This window comes from Dipodomys merriami, unplaced genomic scaffold, assembly GCF_024711535.1.
Source record: "Dipodomys merriami isolate MVZ:Mamm:240054 unplaced genomic scaffold, mDipMer1.0.p SCAF_1, whole genome shotgun sequence".
NCBI classification, from domain to species: domain Eukaryota; kingdom Metazoa; phylum Chordata; class Mammalia; order Rodentia; family Heteromyidae; genus Dipodomys; species Dipodomys merriami.
The window spans coordinates 4,377,841-4,390,906 of NW_027202270.1; the positions used below are offsets into that span (position 1 = coordinate 4,377,841).

General features: G+C 54.3%; 1 protein-coding gene across 1 annotated transcript in view; it reads right to left on the reverse strand.

Annotated features, from left to right (window-relative positions):
• Positions 1 to 2,923: 2,923 nt before the first annotated feature.
• Positions 2,924 to 13,066, reverse strand: part of Sh3bp4 (SH3 domain binding protein 4) — a 67,026-nt gene continuing 56,883 nt past the window's right edge. The window contains exons 3-5 of the mRNA XM_070011685.1: positions 10,206 to 12,559; positions 5,786 to 5,974; positions 2,924 to 5,041 (exon numbers count right to left, since the gene is read on the reverse strand). Coding sequence (XP_069867786.1) covers positions 4,817 to 5,041; positions 5,786 to 5,974; positions 10,206 to 12,559 — 2,768 coding nt within the window. The 3' untranslated portion in view covers positions 2,924 to 4,816. The remainder of the gene's footprint in view (positions 5,042 to 5,785; positions 5,975 to 10,205; positions 12,560 to 13,066) is intronic.

Below are 13,066 nucleotides of genomic sequence, written 5' to 3' on the forward strand. Positions count from 1 at the left end.
TCTACCACTTGAGCCACACCTCCACTTTTGGCTCTTTGCTGGTTAATTGGTGGCTAGACTTTCCTGCCTGGGCTGGCTTCGAATCAGGATTCTCAGATCTCAGCCTTCTGAGAAGATTACAGGTGTGAGCCATTGGTGCCTGGCTACATTCTACTTTTGAGAGAATAATGATATGGAAGTGCCACTGGTCTCCAATGTGGAATGTGGCAACACTGGCCTCACAGAAGTTGACCCAGAATGGCTCCCAGGCCAGGAAGGCAGAGCAGGGGTCCGTGATAGACAGGGCATGTAGCCTTGTGTGTCATCTTCATGCAAGGCTGCCGCTCTACCTTAGTGCCCCTCAATTAACTAGTTTTTGTTTTTGGTCAGTTGTGGGGTTTGAACTCTGGGCCTGGGCGCTGTCCCTGGGCTCTCCAGCTCAAGGCGAGTGCTCTAACTCTTGAGCCACAGCGCCACTTCCGGTTTTCTGGTGGTTCATTGGAGGTAAGGGTCTCATGGACTTTCCTGCCTAGGCTGGCTTTGAACCGTGATCCTCAGATCTCAGCCTTCTGAGTAGCTAGGATTACAGGCATGAGCCACCGGGGCCCAGCTCATTTTTTTTTTGGGTCCGGTCATGGGGCCTGAACTCTGGGCCTGAGCGCTGTCCCTCAGCTCTTCAGCTCCAGGCTAGCACTCTACCACTTGAGCTACAGCACCACTTCCGGCTTTTTCTGCTTATGTGGTGCTAGGGTATTGAACCCAGGGCCTCATGTATGCAAGGCAAGCGCTCTACCACTGAGCCACCTTCCCAGCTCCTCATTTTTTTTTTAAAGACAGGAAATGAATTGAAGCAGGAAATTAAGGAAGATTTTTTTTTTAACTTAAAAAGCCATCCATGAGACCAATCTCTTCAGGTTTCTCCTCTCCTTCATTAGAAAGAATATTAAATTAGACACCAAGCTTTACCAATACCATTCTCTACCTTGGAGCAAAAACCAAACCAAACCAAAACCTAATGCAACAACAGTAAGGGTAGCGAATCTGGGGTCTGGCTCCCTTAGGGTGGCACCTACAGATAGAGGGGGGTGTTAACTCAGAGGCCCACCTCTCACAACATCACTATCATCTAGACCCTTGACTGTCTGCCTTTATCCTCCCAGGCTTTACGTTATACATTTACCTAATTCTGAGAAGTCTAGAGCCTCCATCAAATTACCAAATGGGTCCATGGAATCAAGAAGAGTTAAGTGAGTTTATTTCCATTTACTTTAAACAAATTTTATTGCCACAGAAGTCCTAGGTTAAAGTGAACCCTGTCCTGGCAGCCAGGAATGAATCGTTAGTAATACAGCGATGATGCCCTTTAACCCTGTCCTGGCAGCCAATGAATCGTTAGTAATACAGCGATGACACCCTCTACCCAGCACTATCCCTGTGCTGCCCATCCTTGACCTCTTGGGCCTGGGCTGCTTTGGCAGCACTTACTTGTGGACAGGCTTTTACCACTTCCTCCTCCTCCCCTTCCTCCTCTTCTTCTTCCTCATTCTTCTTCCTTCTTCCTCCTCCTCCCTCCTCTCCTTCTTCTTTACTTCATTCCTCTCTCTCTGCTCCTCTTCCTCCTTTGTTTTTTTGGCCATCTTGGGACTTGGGATCAAGATGACACCATACTAAATTCAATCACTGTCTGCAGAAAGATCTAGGCACCACAGGTCATGTTTTGGACTGCAGAACTTGGAGAAAATACTTTTCTGATTTTTCTTTTAAGCTTCCCCATTTGTTGGACACTTCATGATCCCTAGAAACCCCCCCATAAGTTATAGAACCAACTGGACTCAGTCCTCAACTACAAAATGGGCCAAGACTTACCAAGGTGCGTTCGTCAGCTTGTTGTTAACTGTAATAAGTACCTGAAATAACCTACTTAGAAGAAAGGCTTCTCCTCAGTTTAGGTTCTGCCCATGGCTGACTGGCTCTGCTGCCCCGTGGTGTGGCGTGCATGGCGAAGGAGGCCGGCCCCCTGGTGGCCTGGTGCAGGTACCCCAGGCTCCTCTGAAGCCACGCCCCTAGTGACCGGGCTGTCTCCCACAGGCCACACCCCTTTAGGCCTTTCACGCATGGGCTCTGAGGGACACTCCAAATTACAGAAGCTGGGGCTGGGAAGGTGGCTCAGGGGTCGAGTGCTTACCTAGCACGCATGAAGCCCTGGATTCGATTCCTCAGTATCACATACACAGAAAAAGCCAGAAATGGTGCTGTGGCTCAAGTGGTAGAGCGCTAGCCTTGAGCAAAAGCTCAGGGGCAGAGCCCAAGCCCAGAGTTCAAACAAAAAACCAAAAACCAAAACAACAACAACAAAAAACCCAACCACAAATTACAGAAGCTGGAGTTCATGTATGTACAAGGCAGCGTGGAGCTCCCAAGAAGGCAAAAAGGCCCTTGCTCGATCCCTAGCCCAGCCCTGGGAAGGGTTCCGACTGGGCACGCTCCTTTCGTTCCCGGGGCCCAGGCTGACTGACACACCACTCCCGGGTCTGGCCCGTCTTTGGTCCAGCCAGCTCCCATCCAGCCTTGGCATCTGGATTGAAGATATTTTCCCTCAAGCAGACTTTCTAGAAGCCCCATTCCTCACCACCATCTACAAGCGCGTGCGGTTGAGCTCCACGAGCAGCTTGGTGCCCCATTCTTCCACCCTCCCACAGTGCTCCCCGGCAGCTCAGGCCATGTCAGCACACAGGAATGGCTCGAATTCCCTGTTAGGGCCTGAGGAGGAGACCCCGGTTTGCTTCCCTCTGGGTGCTCTGCACAACACGACTTCCATTCTGTTAGTGAAGACTGAGTTATTCATGTTTCAAGAGCAATGAAATCCAGAGCAAGAAAACACGCTCAGTACACAGCTGCACTGCCACCCAGCGATGACCGAGGACAGGAGACATTGGACTACATATGGATCCTTCCACAGGTTTTATTTACGAGTCTGGCTGGGCATAGGAAACACACATACATACACACACACACGTGCGCTTTTACACACACACAAAGACATGCACGCACACACAGGCACTGAAGAGGTTAAAATATCCAAACAAAATTTACTGCAACTTTTGTAGAATTTAATTTGTGCTACAAGACATGTTGCATAGGAAATGATGTTAAGCCCTGAGGAAAAACATCCATGGTTTAAGGTGCAACTGGTTCTGTTTCTTCTTTGGGGAAAGGGTGAGAGGTGATCTCTGGGCAAAATGAAGACAAAGGGTGGAGAACCAGAACTAACGGTGATTTCACGGGGTCATGGGGAAATTGTGTGATTCAGTTCCTGCAGCATAAGTGATCTAGTGTTTGCTTTTTAGTCTGTTGGCCTCAGTGTTGGAATCAGTAGGTATATAACAGCCCAGTAAGGGATTACACATTGATTCAACTAAGCAATTACTGTCAAGTGAAAGTGGTTTAAGAGCATGGGATGCAGGGGTCCTGAAGGGCCCCTTCAGAGGAACAGCCTACGTCTCGGGCCGAGACTGTGGTCGCCTTGCTGGGATCTGCCGGTGCCAGTCCCGCCTCTTGTCCCTCCTGAGTTGCTGCAGCTTCCCTGGCAATCATGGATGTCGACTGGCGTGCTCTGAGCTGCAGCCCGAGTGGCGGCCGACACCACCCCCTGCCCTGACTTCACAGACAATGATTTCATTTTCGGAAAACGTTCAACCTGATCTTTCTATTGTACCAAAACCTAGCTAGTCTTCCCTCTACCATTTATTCCCAAGGCGACCTGGGAGCACCAGGAAGGAGGAAGGGTTCAATCTGAGATGAAATGGAATGTGGAGTTTGGCAAATAGCAGCTGGTTCTTCTGCACACCAGCCCCTGGTGGTGCTTGGGAGCCTCTGGGGCAGGCATGAGAATGAGGGCAGGCGGGCCATGGCTGGGAACAGAGGCTTTCTTCCTGCCCATAGGGGAGGCTAGCTTGGCAGGAAGTGCCCCTGTCCCCAGGGGAAACACCGCACTGGCCTGGAGCTGGAAGGGGGAGGGGCAGGGTCCTATGTAGTCATACCACTCTTCTGAATGACAAATGGCACACAGAGGCGGCCAGGCCAGAAAGAATGCCAAGTGCAGCTGCTTTCTGACCTATGAAACACCTGGTGCCCACCAGCTACTGTGGGACCTAACTGTGCACTCAGTGTCTCATGTGCTCTATGGACAGTCACCACCACAACAGGAGCCAAAGGGAGGAAGGGAAGAACCGTACGAGGAAGGGGCGGCCCAGGAGGCTCTCAGGACGCCTGACTGCGTCCACCTGCTGCACCCTGCCCACCGGCTTCCCCTCCTGAAGACAGATAGCACAAAGGGGCCAACACCCAACAGCGCTCTGTGCCGAGTGCTGAACTGAGAAGGATGACTTGGAATCAGAAATGCCCCATGGCCTTTAAATATCTATATACATCTGTGACATAATTTAAAAAAAGTCTCTGAACAACAGAAAAACCTCAAAAGCCTCTGCTCCTATCAAGTTTATAGGCCGTTACAAAATTAGATACCATTTTTCTCATGTTCCCCTTCTCAGTCTTTTTTCTTTAAAAAAAAAAAAAGATTTTTAAATTGAAATTTACATGTCAACAAATAGAAAGCTATTTGATTGGCAACGAGTCCCCCCCCCCCCCCACTGGGCAGTCCTCGGTCACTGCCGGTCCTCCGTCCTCCGTCCCTTTGGTTTCCTGTGGACCAGGCTGCCAGCCTTGCCCCTGTCCTTCCCCCACTGCTGATGGGGGTGGGGGTGGGGGTGCCCAGGATGGGTGAAGGGAAGGAATGGCCTCCAGAGGGTTCCAGAATGCAGGAGGACAGAGGACCCACTCAGATCACAAAGTCGTCACGGTCTGCAGGGCTGAAGGCGGCTGCCCGCAGGATGTCCAGAGAGTTCACCAGAATGAGAGTCCCGGTGAGATGTCTCCAGCGCTTGGTGATGGGGTTCTTCATCTTGTCCAGGCCGATGTGCAGCTCTTGGATGACATCCCGGTAGCTGTCCCCAATCTGATGGCTCCAGGTGAGTAAGAAGTCATACGCAGGTTTCCACATGGCCTGATGGAGCCACGGCAAACAAAACAGAGAAGAGGGAAAGCATGAAGGTGAGGGGTGGTGAGATTCGCTAGCTCTGCTCGCACAGTCTACAACACTCTTTAGGGTAGCAGCGGGCTGGGCCCACAGCAGAGGAGGGCAGTGCTGGGGAGAACAGGTACAGAGCAGGTATGTTTGGGTGAGCACATAGGCTTTCTCTTTCCTCACTATATCCTCATCTGCAACCATCCATTCATGAGAAATTCACCCTGAGCCACTTTCCAGGTATTGGACAGTAATGACCAGCACAAAAGGGCACAGCAGAGTCTCTGAGTGAGATTTTACCGCAGCCACTTTTTGCCAGAGTTTGGTACCCACCAGGTAGTGACTCAGCAGTGCCTGGGAGGCAGTCCTGAGCTATCACTCACGGCTCTGTGTATGCAGGTGCAACCTCACTGAAGGTCATTTAGGAGCAGAATGGGCAAGAGATAGCCGGTCTACCTTCCCAGCTTGTAGTGGCGTGGCCTTGCCCTCTTCCTTACCAGCAGTCCCAACAAAAGCTGCCAAGAACAACTTGATGGATCCCACCTAGCCAGGGTTCCCCGTGGGCGGGCGCATGTCCATTTCCTCACTTAGCCCTCCCAGAACGCTATGAAGCAGATCCACTATGTCTCCTTGCACCCCAGAGAACCGCAAGACCAGAGAATGAAGTAACCAAGTAGCTGGGCACTGCTGACCTCACTGCCCCCAACCCGTGCCCCCGCTCACCTCACTGTCCACCACCCCATTCCTGTCCCGGTGGGGAGACTCATATGCATCCATCTGTTGCTTGGAGACCTTGGCCAGTTTCTCAGCCAGCTCCCTCCAGCGCTGGGCCACCTCGACAGCTGTGGTCAGGAGCACAAAGTCCTGGATGAGTCTGACCACGAGACCTTGGCAGTCCATTTTCAGTAGGGCCTGGGGAGGAAAGAGCACCAGCTGAGTCAGGGATGGAGCCAGGCTCTGGCTTTTGTCCTGAGAGTTCTGGGACCTTTGAATGTCCCAACAAATAGGCTGGAGATTCCCCCCTTCGCATTCCAGCACATGACCTTACCTGGAAACAGGACCTACACAGACATTGGTAAGGTCATCCTGAGTTGGTGGTGGCGGGGAATGGACCAATGACTGGAGCCACTCTATGAAGCAGGTACTGTGTTGACCACAGTTTCTACAGATCAGGTGCAGGGGAAGTGAGTGGGCTGCAGAGCTGGCAGGGTCGGAGCCAGACTGGCTTCCGTGCGGCCAGCCCCGCCTCCCCTCAGTGTGCCAGGCTTGCTCGTTTCACATAACCGAAGATGACGCCTGCAGAGGCCAGGCAGCGTGTCCGGGCTCCCCCGGCCAGAAGGGACAGAGGTGGAAGCCGCTGGCTTTCCCATGGGGTGGGTACCATGTGACTTCAGGACCTGAGCCGCAGACAGCGCGGGTCTGGATGGGTTGTGCTTTGTGGTAGCTACTTACATATTTCAAAAGTGGTTGACTGTCATTTGGATTTTGGTATATTCAAAAGAAATGGCTTTAAAAAGTGCAATGTTTACTAGATTTGAATTTCAGAGGTAAAAAGGGCCCTGTGTGTGTTGAGCATGGGGTGGTGCTCTACGAAGTCTCCTCTCTAGGGAACATCACTTTATCCAGCCATGCGAATGGCCACAGGGCGTGACACCACGCCACTTCAGCACGCCACACGGACACGGGGTGGAGCGTGCACACTTGGCTGCCTGGCTCCTGCAGCTCTGGCACCTGCCTCATTCCCTAGGTAACGGACTATGTCACACGTCACCTGCTTGTGACCTGAGTCATTCCTGGCAGGAGTGATTAAAAGCACTCTCCCCCAGGGGCTCTGGGCACAGGACACAAAGGTCCTGCGGCTGTTTTCTGGTCCCTGAATGGCCACAGCTGGAAGGAGGAGCAGGATTCCGTTTCCGCGGATCCCCTGTGAATGAAGAGGGACTGCCAACACTGGGAACGAAGGTGTCTTCCTTTTACTCACTACGGCTCCATTTACACAACCTCTCTAGGACCCAACACCAGCTTCGTTCTTCACAAAGCTGCCCACCCCACTACCACCAAGCAGTCATTTATGCAGTTTTCCAGGCACCAAGTCTGAACAATAGAAAACTACACAGCAGGAAACTTCAGCTCTGGGCACGGGTCCTGTGGGTTTCCTTTTATTTTGTACCCACAGGTTATCAGCAAATACCTCAGGCTGATTTCAGCAGGGATTTTGTTAACCAGACTGAGCTATGATCAGACGTCCTATCGGAAGGGGCGGGCTGTAAGTGCTGGGGCTTTATGTGACCCACGGTGTGTGGCCCATTCTCAGTTGTGCAGACATGGCCTCTGAGCAGCCACAGATGAGACAGGTAGACCAGGCCAGGGCTGGGTCCCTGAAAGATGCCATGTAAGAAGGGGCGGCCCTCAGGCTCACCGATGCTCTGTTGTGGTTCGGTCTCAGGAGCTCACAGCCAGCTGTACTTCTGGTTTTGTTGTGGTTTGTCCTCTCTGCTTCCATTCTCAGGAAGCTCAGGGACCAGGAGACGAGCACGCCTGTACTCCAGGTCACGCCACGGCAGTGGCCTGGCCGCACTGCTCATTAACAGAGCCAGCTATGTCATCAGCTCTGCACCTGCCTAGCAGGGACCCCAGCAACCTCAGCCCCCGCTGGTGTGAAGGATAGGTGTGTTTCTCCCAATCCACTGGGAACCCCCACGGTTCCCCAGCCCCCCCAGCCCCAGCTCTCCCTCGCTGGCTGCTCAAGCCCATCAGCTGTCAGGCTTCTGGGGCAGCCCTGCCTGTTCCCCTCTGAAGGCAACATCCTCCCCCACAGCAACCTGTTCTCTCCTTGCTCAAGAAACGTCTCTGAGTTTCTACTCTTCCCTTACTTTGAAGAACTGTCATGTGACTCCTGGCTCGGACAATTTCTCCCTTTGAGGGCCACGGGGGCTGCTTCTGTTCTGCCTCCAACTCTCCCTGCTCCACCCGTCTCCAGTTACCTCTCTCTCCGTTTCTACTATGAGAACAGAAACCATGTGACTTGAAAATCAGGAACAGATTCTTGGTTGTTTCTGGCAGTACTGGGGCTTGAACTCGGGGCCCTGCTTTCTTCCTAGGTAGGCACTCTACCACTTGAACCCTGCTCCCAGGCCTTTAGGCTTTGGTTATATTTAGGATAGTATCTTGCACTTTTGCTTGGGTTGTGAACCTTGATCCTCCTGTACACACCCCCCACGAGCCGTAACGTACGCCCAGCTTCTGAGCTGAGATGGGCTCTTTCATTCACCACTTCCCACAGTTCTTCTCCATGGAGAATGTCTTCAGTGGGGCAAGAACAAGAATCAAGCACACAAGACCAGTCCTGATCCAAGCAAGCCTGGTGAGGACTTCCTGCCGCCCCCGCCCCCCGCCCCCAGCCCGGGCCAAGAATGAGGTGCAGAGCCAGCCAGGGGCACTAGCTTGTTTCACCAGGGCCTGACACTGGACCCAACACCTGAGAAGACGCCATGCTGGCATTTCTAGTGATAGGGTAAATCAGCTGCGGTTTTGGGCATTTGCTGACCATTAAAATACACCTGCCATGGTCAGCTACTCCTAGGACCCCGAAAGTCACACTGTCCCAGGTGAGTTCCAGCCAAGACAGGTTTCATTTCTTCCTCTCGCAGAGGGAGATGGAGGGGCTCAGAGGGACACAGGACCCCCCACTGCTAACCAAAAAATCCCCCATCTTCAATTTGGGTAAGAAGAATCTGTTCCTAGAAGCGTTTCAAGGGCGTGAGCATGAACGTCACGGCTGGGAGGGGCTGCTTCATCGCGCAGCTCTCCCACTCAGGTGAGCGTTCTTTTTCAGCTGCGGGAGGAAAGAGTTGATACAGTCGATATCGTTTATGTTCTATGAAAGCACTTAATTCACAATCAATGAAGAATGACAGACCAAGGATCTCCCAGGAACACTACCCCTGCCTATGGAGCTGGCTCCAGCCACAGTTCTGGAATTTTCTTTACAGGAGAGCCAGGAAGTGAACCCTGAGCTGGATGCAGGTGCTGGCTCAGGGAAGGGCCATCCTGCAGGGCCCGTGAAAATCCCCTGTGGCCCTTTTTCATTTGCAGCCTCACCCCGCGGAAACCAAGCCACCAAGGCCTCCCCGGGGGACCTCCGGGTTGTCAAGATTACACTTCTAATAGCCCCTTCTGGCTCTGTCTCCTCCCCATTGGGTAATTTCAAGTCTGTCTACCCCCTGCTCTGCCATGTTTTCACATCCTGCTCCCTACCTGGCTGCAAGGTGGCTCTTTGTACATACACACTCCCAGGTGCCCAGGCACAGCTGAGATGTGTGTGTGCGCATGCGCGTGCACAGAGTGTGAGCCTCAGGGGTTCATCTGCGTTGCCTCACAGACACCCCAACACCCTGGCTCTTTCACCCCAGTTACTTTCACTCATCCAGATGGGAAGGTGAGGAGGGAGCGGCAGGCGGCTGAGGCTCTGAGAGCTGCATCCCACCAGAATGAGCCAGGAGGCATGCCACAAGGTCACCCAGGTGTCCACGGGAGCCGGAGGGGTCCCCACCATGGGATGGGCCGCATCTACTCCGTCTGACCCCGAGTACCTGCAGAGCACCACAGTGGCCGTGGCTCGCGGGAGGCAGGACCCAGGCCACCAGGCTGCTGGGAGCACGCGCGTGTGCGGCCAGCGCGTGTCCTGCGGCGGACACCCCGTCCAGCTCAGCTCTTAGACCTCTAGCTCGTGTTGTACAGCCGGAGCGATGGCTGTCATCGCCTGGCAAGGGGAGGAGGCACCGCGGCAGATCCACGCTTCTGTTGGAAGCACCAGGCAGGACTAGATAAGAACTCACATCAAGTAAGACCAAGAGTTGGGCAAGAGGTTCTCACCTCTTCTTCACAGATGGTTCTAAAATTGGATGTTCTAAAATCTGCACCCAAATCAGAAGTGGCCCGAGTGCAGGCCCTGCTGTGCCCATGTCCCTGCGCCCATCCTCAGGCCACCGTGGAGCTCAGAGATGCACAGGGAAGAGGTCAGCATGAGCCCAAGGACCTCCACCAAGACTCTGGCCCCAGGAGCCGGCCCAGCCCTGATCCCGTAAGCCGGGAAGCTTCGAGGAGCCCGGGCCTGGTGTTGCACGCCTGCTGGGGCACTCACCATCACGAGCTCTTTCTGGAAGGACTTGCGGTCTCTGTTGTCGGGGTTGTTACAATCCTCCTTCAGCTTTTCCAGGACAGAGGCCACCCGCTCCGGCTCGCTGTCCAGATCTGCCCGGCAGAAGAAGGTGAGCGGCTGGCTGACGTAGCCCAGGGCATCCGCAAAGGCGCGCCAGCTGCTGATGTTCTCCATGAGCAAGGTGCGCACGGAGGCGTAGATGTAGGTGAGAAACTTGCACGGCCGGAGGATCTGCTCCAGCAGCACCGACGTGCTCAGCTCGGGCCCCGACAGCAGGCAGGGCCTGGCCTTGCCCACCACCAGCACGTTCTTGGTGTGCACCAGGCCCACCTTGCCCTGGTAGTAGCCGATGTACCACTCCTTGGTCCACAGCTGCCCCTTCAGCCTGATGCGCTCCTCGCTGAGCAGCGCGACCACGTCGCCCTTCTTGTACTCCAGCAGGTAGTGGTTCTTGTTCTGCCGGACCACCGTCTTGAGCAGCTTGCCGAACTTGAGGCTGGACACGGGGCGGTCCTGGAACGTCGGGTACTTGGTGGTGGCGGCAAACGGGGACAGGATGATCTTCCCCACCTCATTCTTCTTGAGAAACCTCCTCTGCCCAGACGGCTTGATGGCACTCTTGGGCGGGGGCTGAGGCGTCTGGACGCAGAACTGAGTGAGGATGGCCTCCTGGTCGTCCTTCACCTGCACCCTCAGGGTGAAGTCGGACAGCTCGTTGGGGTTCTGGGACGTGATGGGGAAGATGAGGCGGCTCACCTTGCCCAGCTTCATCTGGAAGCCTCTCACCATCTTGGCCTGCTCGCCGGCCTTGACCTCGTAGTTGGTCATGTTGGAGAACATGCAGACTTTGAGGTCCTGGGGCCTGGACAAGATGAACTGGTGCTTGCCCCACAGCTGCAGTGCTACGGGCGCCGGGCCGGGAGCCTGCCGGGTGACCTCGCTGACCAAGAGGGTCTTGGGGGCACAGTCATGCCCGAAAATGGTCACCACCGTCTTGAACGACGGGTGGATGTGTTTGGGCCCGTAAAGCCCCACAGTGACCCTCTTGTTGATGAAGTCCCACACAGAGGACGGGTAGAGGATGTTCGGGCCGTGGGCGACGATAGCCAGGTACATGCAGGGCTCGAGGTTGTGCAGGTGCACCTGGATGGTGTCCCCGTAGCTGTAGGCCAGGGGTATGGACGCGTACGGCCCTTCCTTCGTGTCGCTCCTCAGGCACTGCAGGCCCACCGTGCTTTTGCTGAAAATGTCGCCTTTCACCTCGGCCGAGACCTTCATCTCCAGGATGATGAAGGTGTGCACTTCCAGGTTGCTCAGCTTCACCTCCACGACGGGGCTGATGCTGCTGGAGCGGTCACTGTTCAGCTCCAGCGGGGGGTCCAGCAGCGCCCTCATGGAGATCTGCTGGGTCTCCCCAGGGGCCACGTGGCCCTCGGGCACGCGGATGGTGATGTTGGTGTCGGGGAGCTGCACGGCGCCTCCCGAGCTGTCCAGCTTGCACACGATGTTGGTCTCCACTGCTTGGGTCTGGCCCCATCCAGGGCTTTGGCCCAGCAGGTCCAAGTCGTGGCATGACCGGGCTAGCTTGCGGTGGTTCAACCAGGCAGTTCGAAAGTCCTCCCGGCTCTGGAATTGCTCGGGAGCAGGAGACTTCAAGCCTGTAAAGAAACTGGATGCGGTGGGAACGTCCGACTTGGCTTGCAGGACAGACAGCTCCGACAGACTGTAGGAACGTTTGCTTCTGAAGAACGGGTTGTCCCGGTTCACCGGCTGCTCCGCCTGGAACCCATTTGTGGCTGGGAGCTCGTCGAAGATATTGCCGGTGCTGTTGGTGGTGACTGAGCTGGACGCAGTAAACGACGGTGTGCCAGTATCGAATAGCAGCAAATCCACAGTGGTTTTAGCATTGGATTCCTCAAAGCTGGGCGGCACGTTCCCATTGAGAAATGGGTTTGTTTGGACCCCGTTCCAGAAAGGGTTATTACTGTAGGCTTTACCTGATCCTTTCTGGTCGTCTGTCCATGCCCCAAGAAGATCTAGCTCCTTGGCAACTTCGTCTGGGCTGTCTGGAAGATTGTCGATCATACCGCTGTCACTCAGTGTTGAGTTCCGATAGTTTAAGGGCTGCACGTAGGAGGAAGGGATATAGCCCATTTCGGTGGTGTTGTGCGCGTACCACCATTCCCCGCCTGATGTATCCAAGACGTAGAGATGGTCACCCTTGGAGAACTTCAGGGTGGTGAAGTTGGTTGGGCAATAGTCCTTGATCGCAATCACTTCCTTTGCATTTCCAAAAGGCGTGGGGTTATCGACTAGCAAGGCACTGGGAGAAGGCACTGTGGAAAACAGAAAGAGACGTGTGAGGCCTAGCTCATGAGGACCATGGAGGACTTCCAAGGAGGAAGAGGGGAAGACGGGGAAACAAGAAGCAGATAGCACTGAGATGGGGCCACGGGCCAGGGAAGGGGCCGCTAAACAAAAACCAAGACGAACTTCTTTATGAACTTCACCTGGCTCTGTGGTTACCTTGTCACTTTCCAATTTAACCACGGGGCAGAAGGACCAGAGTCCTCAGACCACTGAAGAAAGGCAAATTGGCATTATAGGACAGTTCACATCTCCCTTGGTTCTGAACATCTTGTTTCAACCGAGCTTTTCATGATCGATTTCTAGTATTGCTAGTACTAGTGTTATCAAGTTCAGATTTATTAGTCTGTGGAGAGAGAGGCTGGAAGCCGGATTCTTAGGCTACACTCTGCATGTAGCTAGGGACTGGCAGTGAGTCCTGAGCCCAGGCCAGTTCCAGGCTCTTTCAGCGGGGAATGGAGGGATGTAGGGGCAGG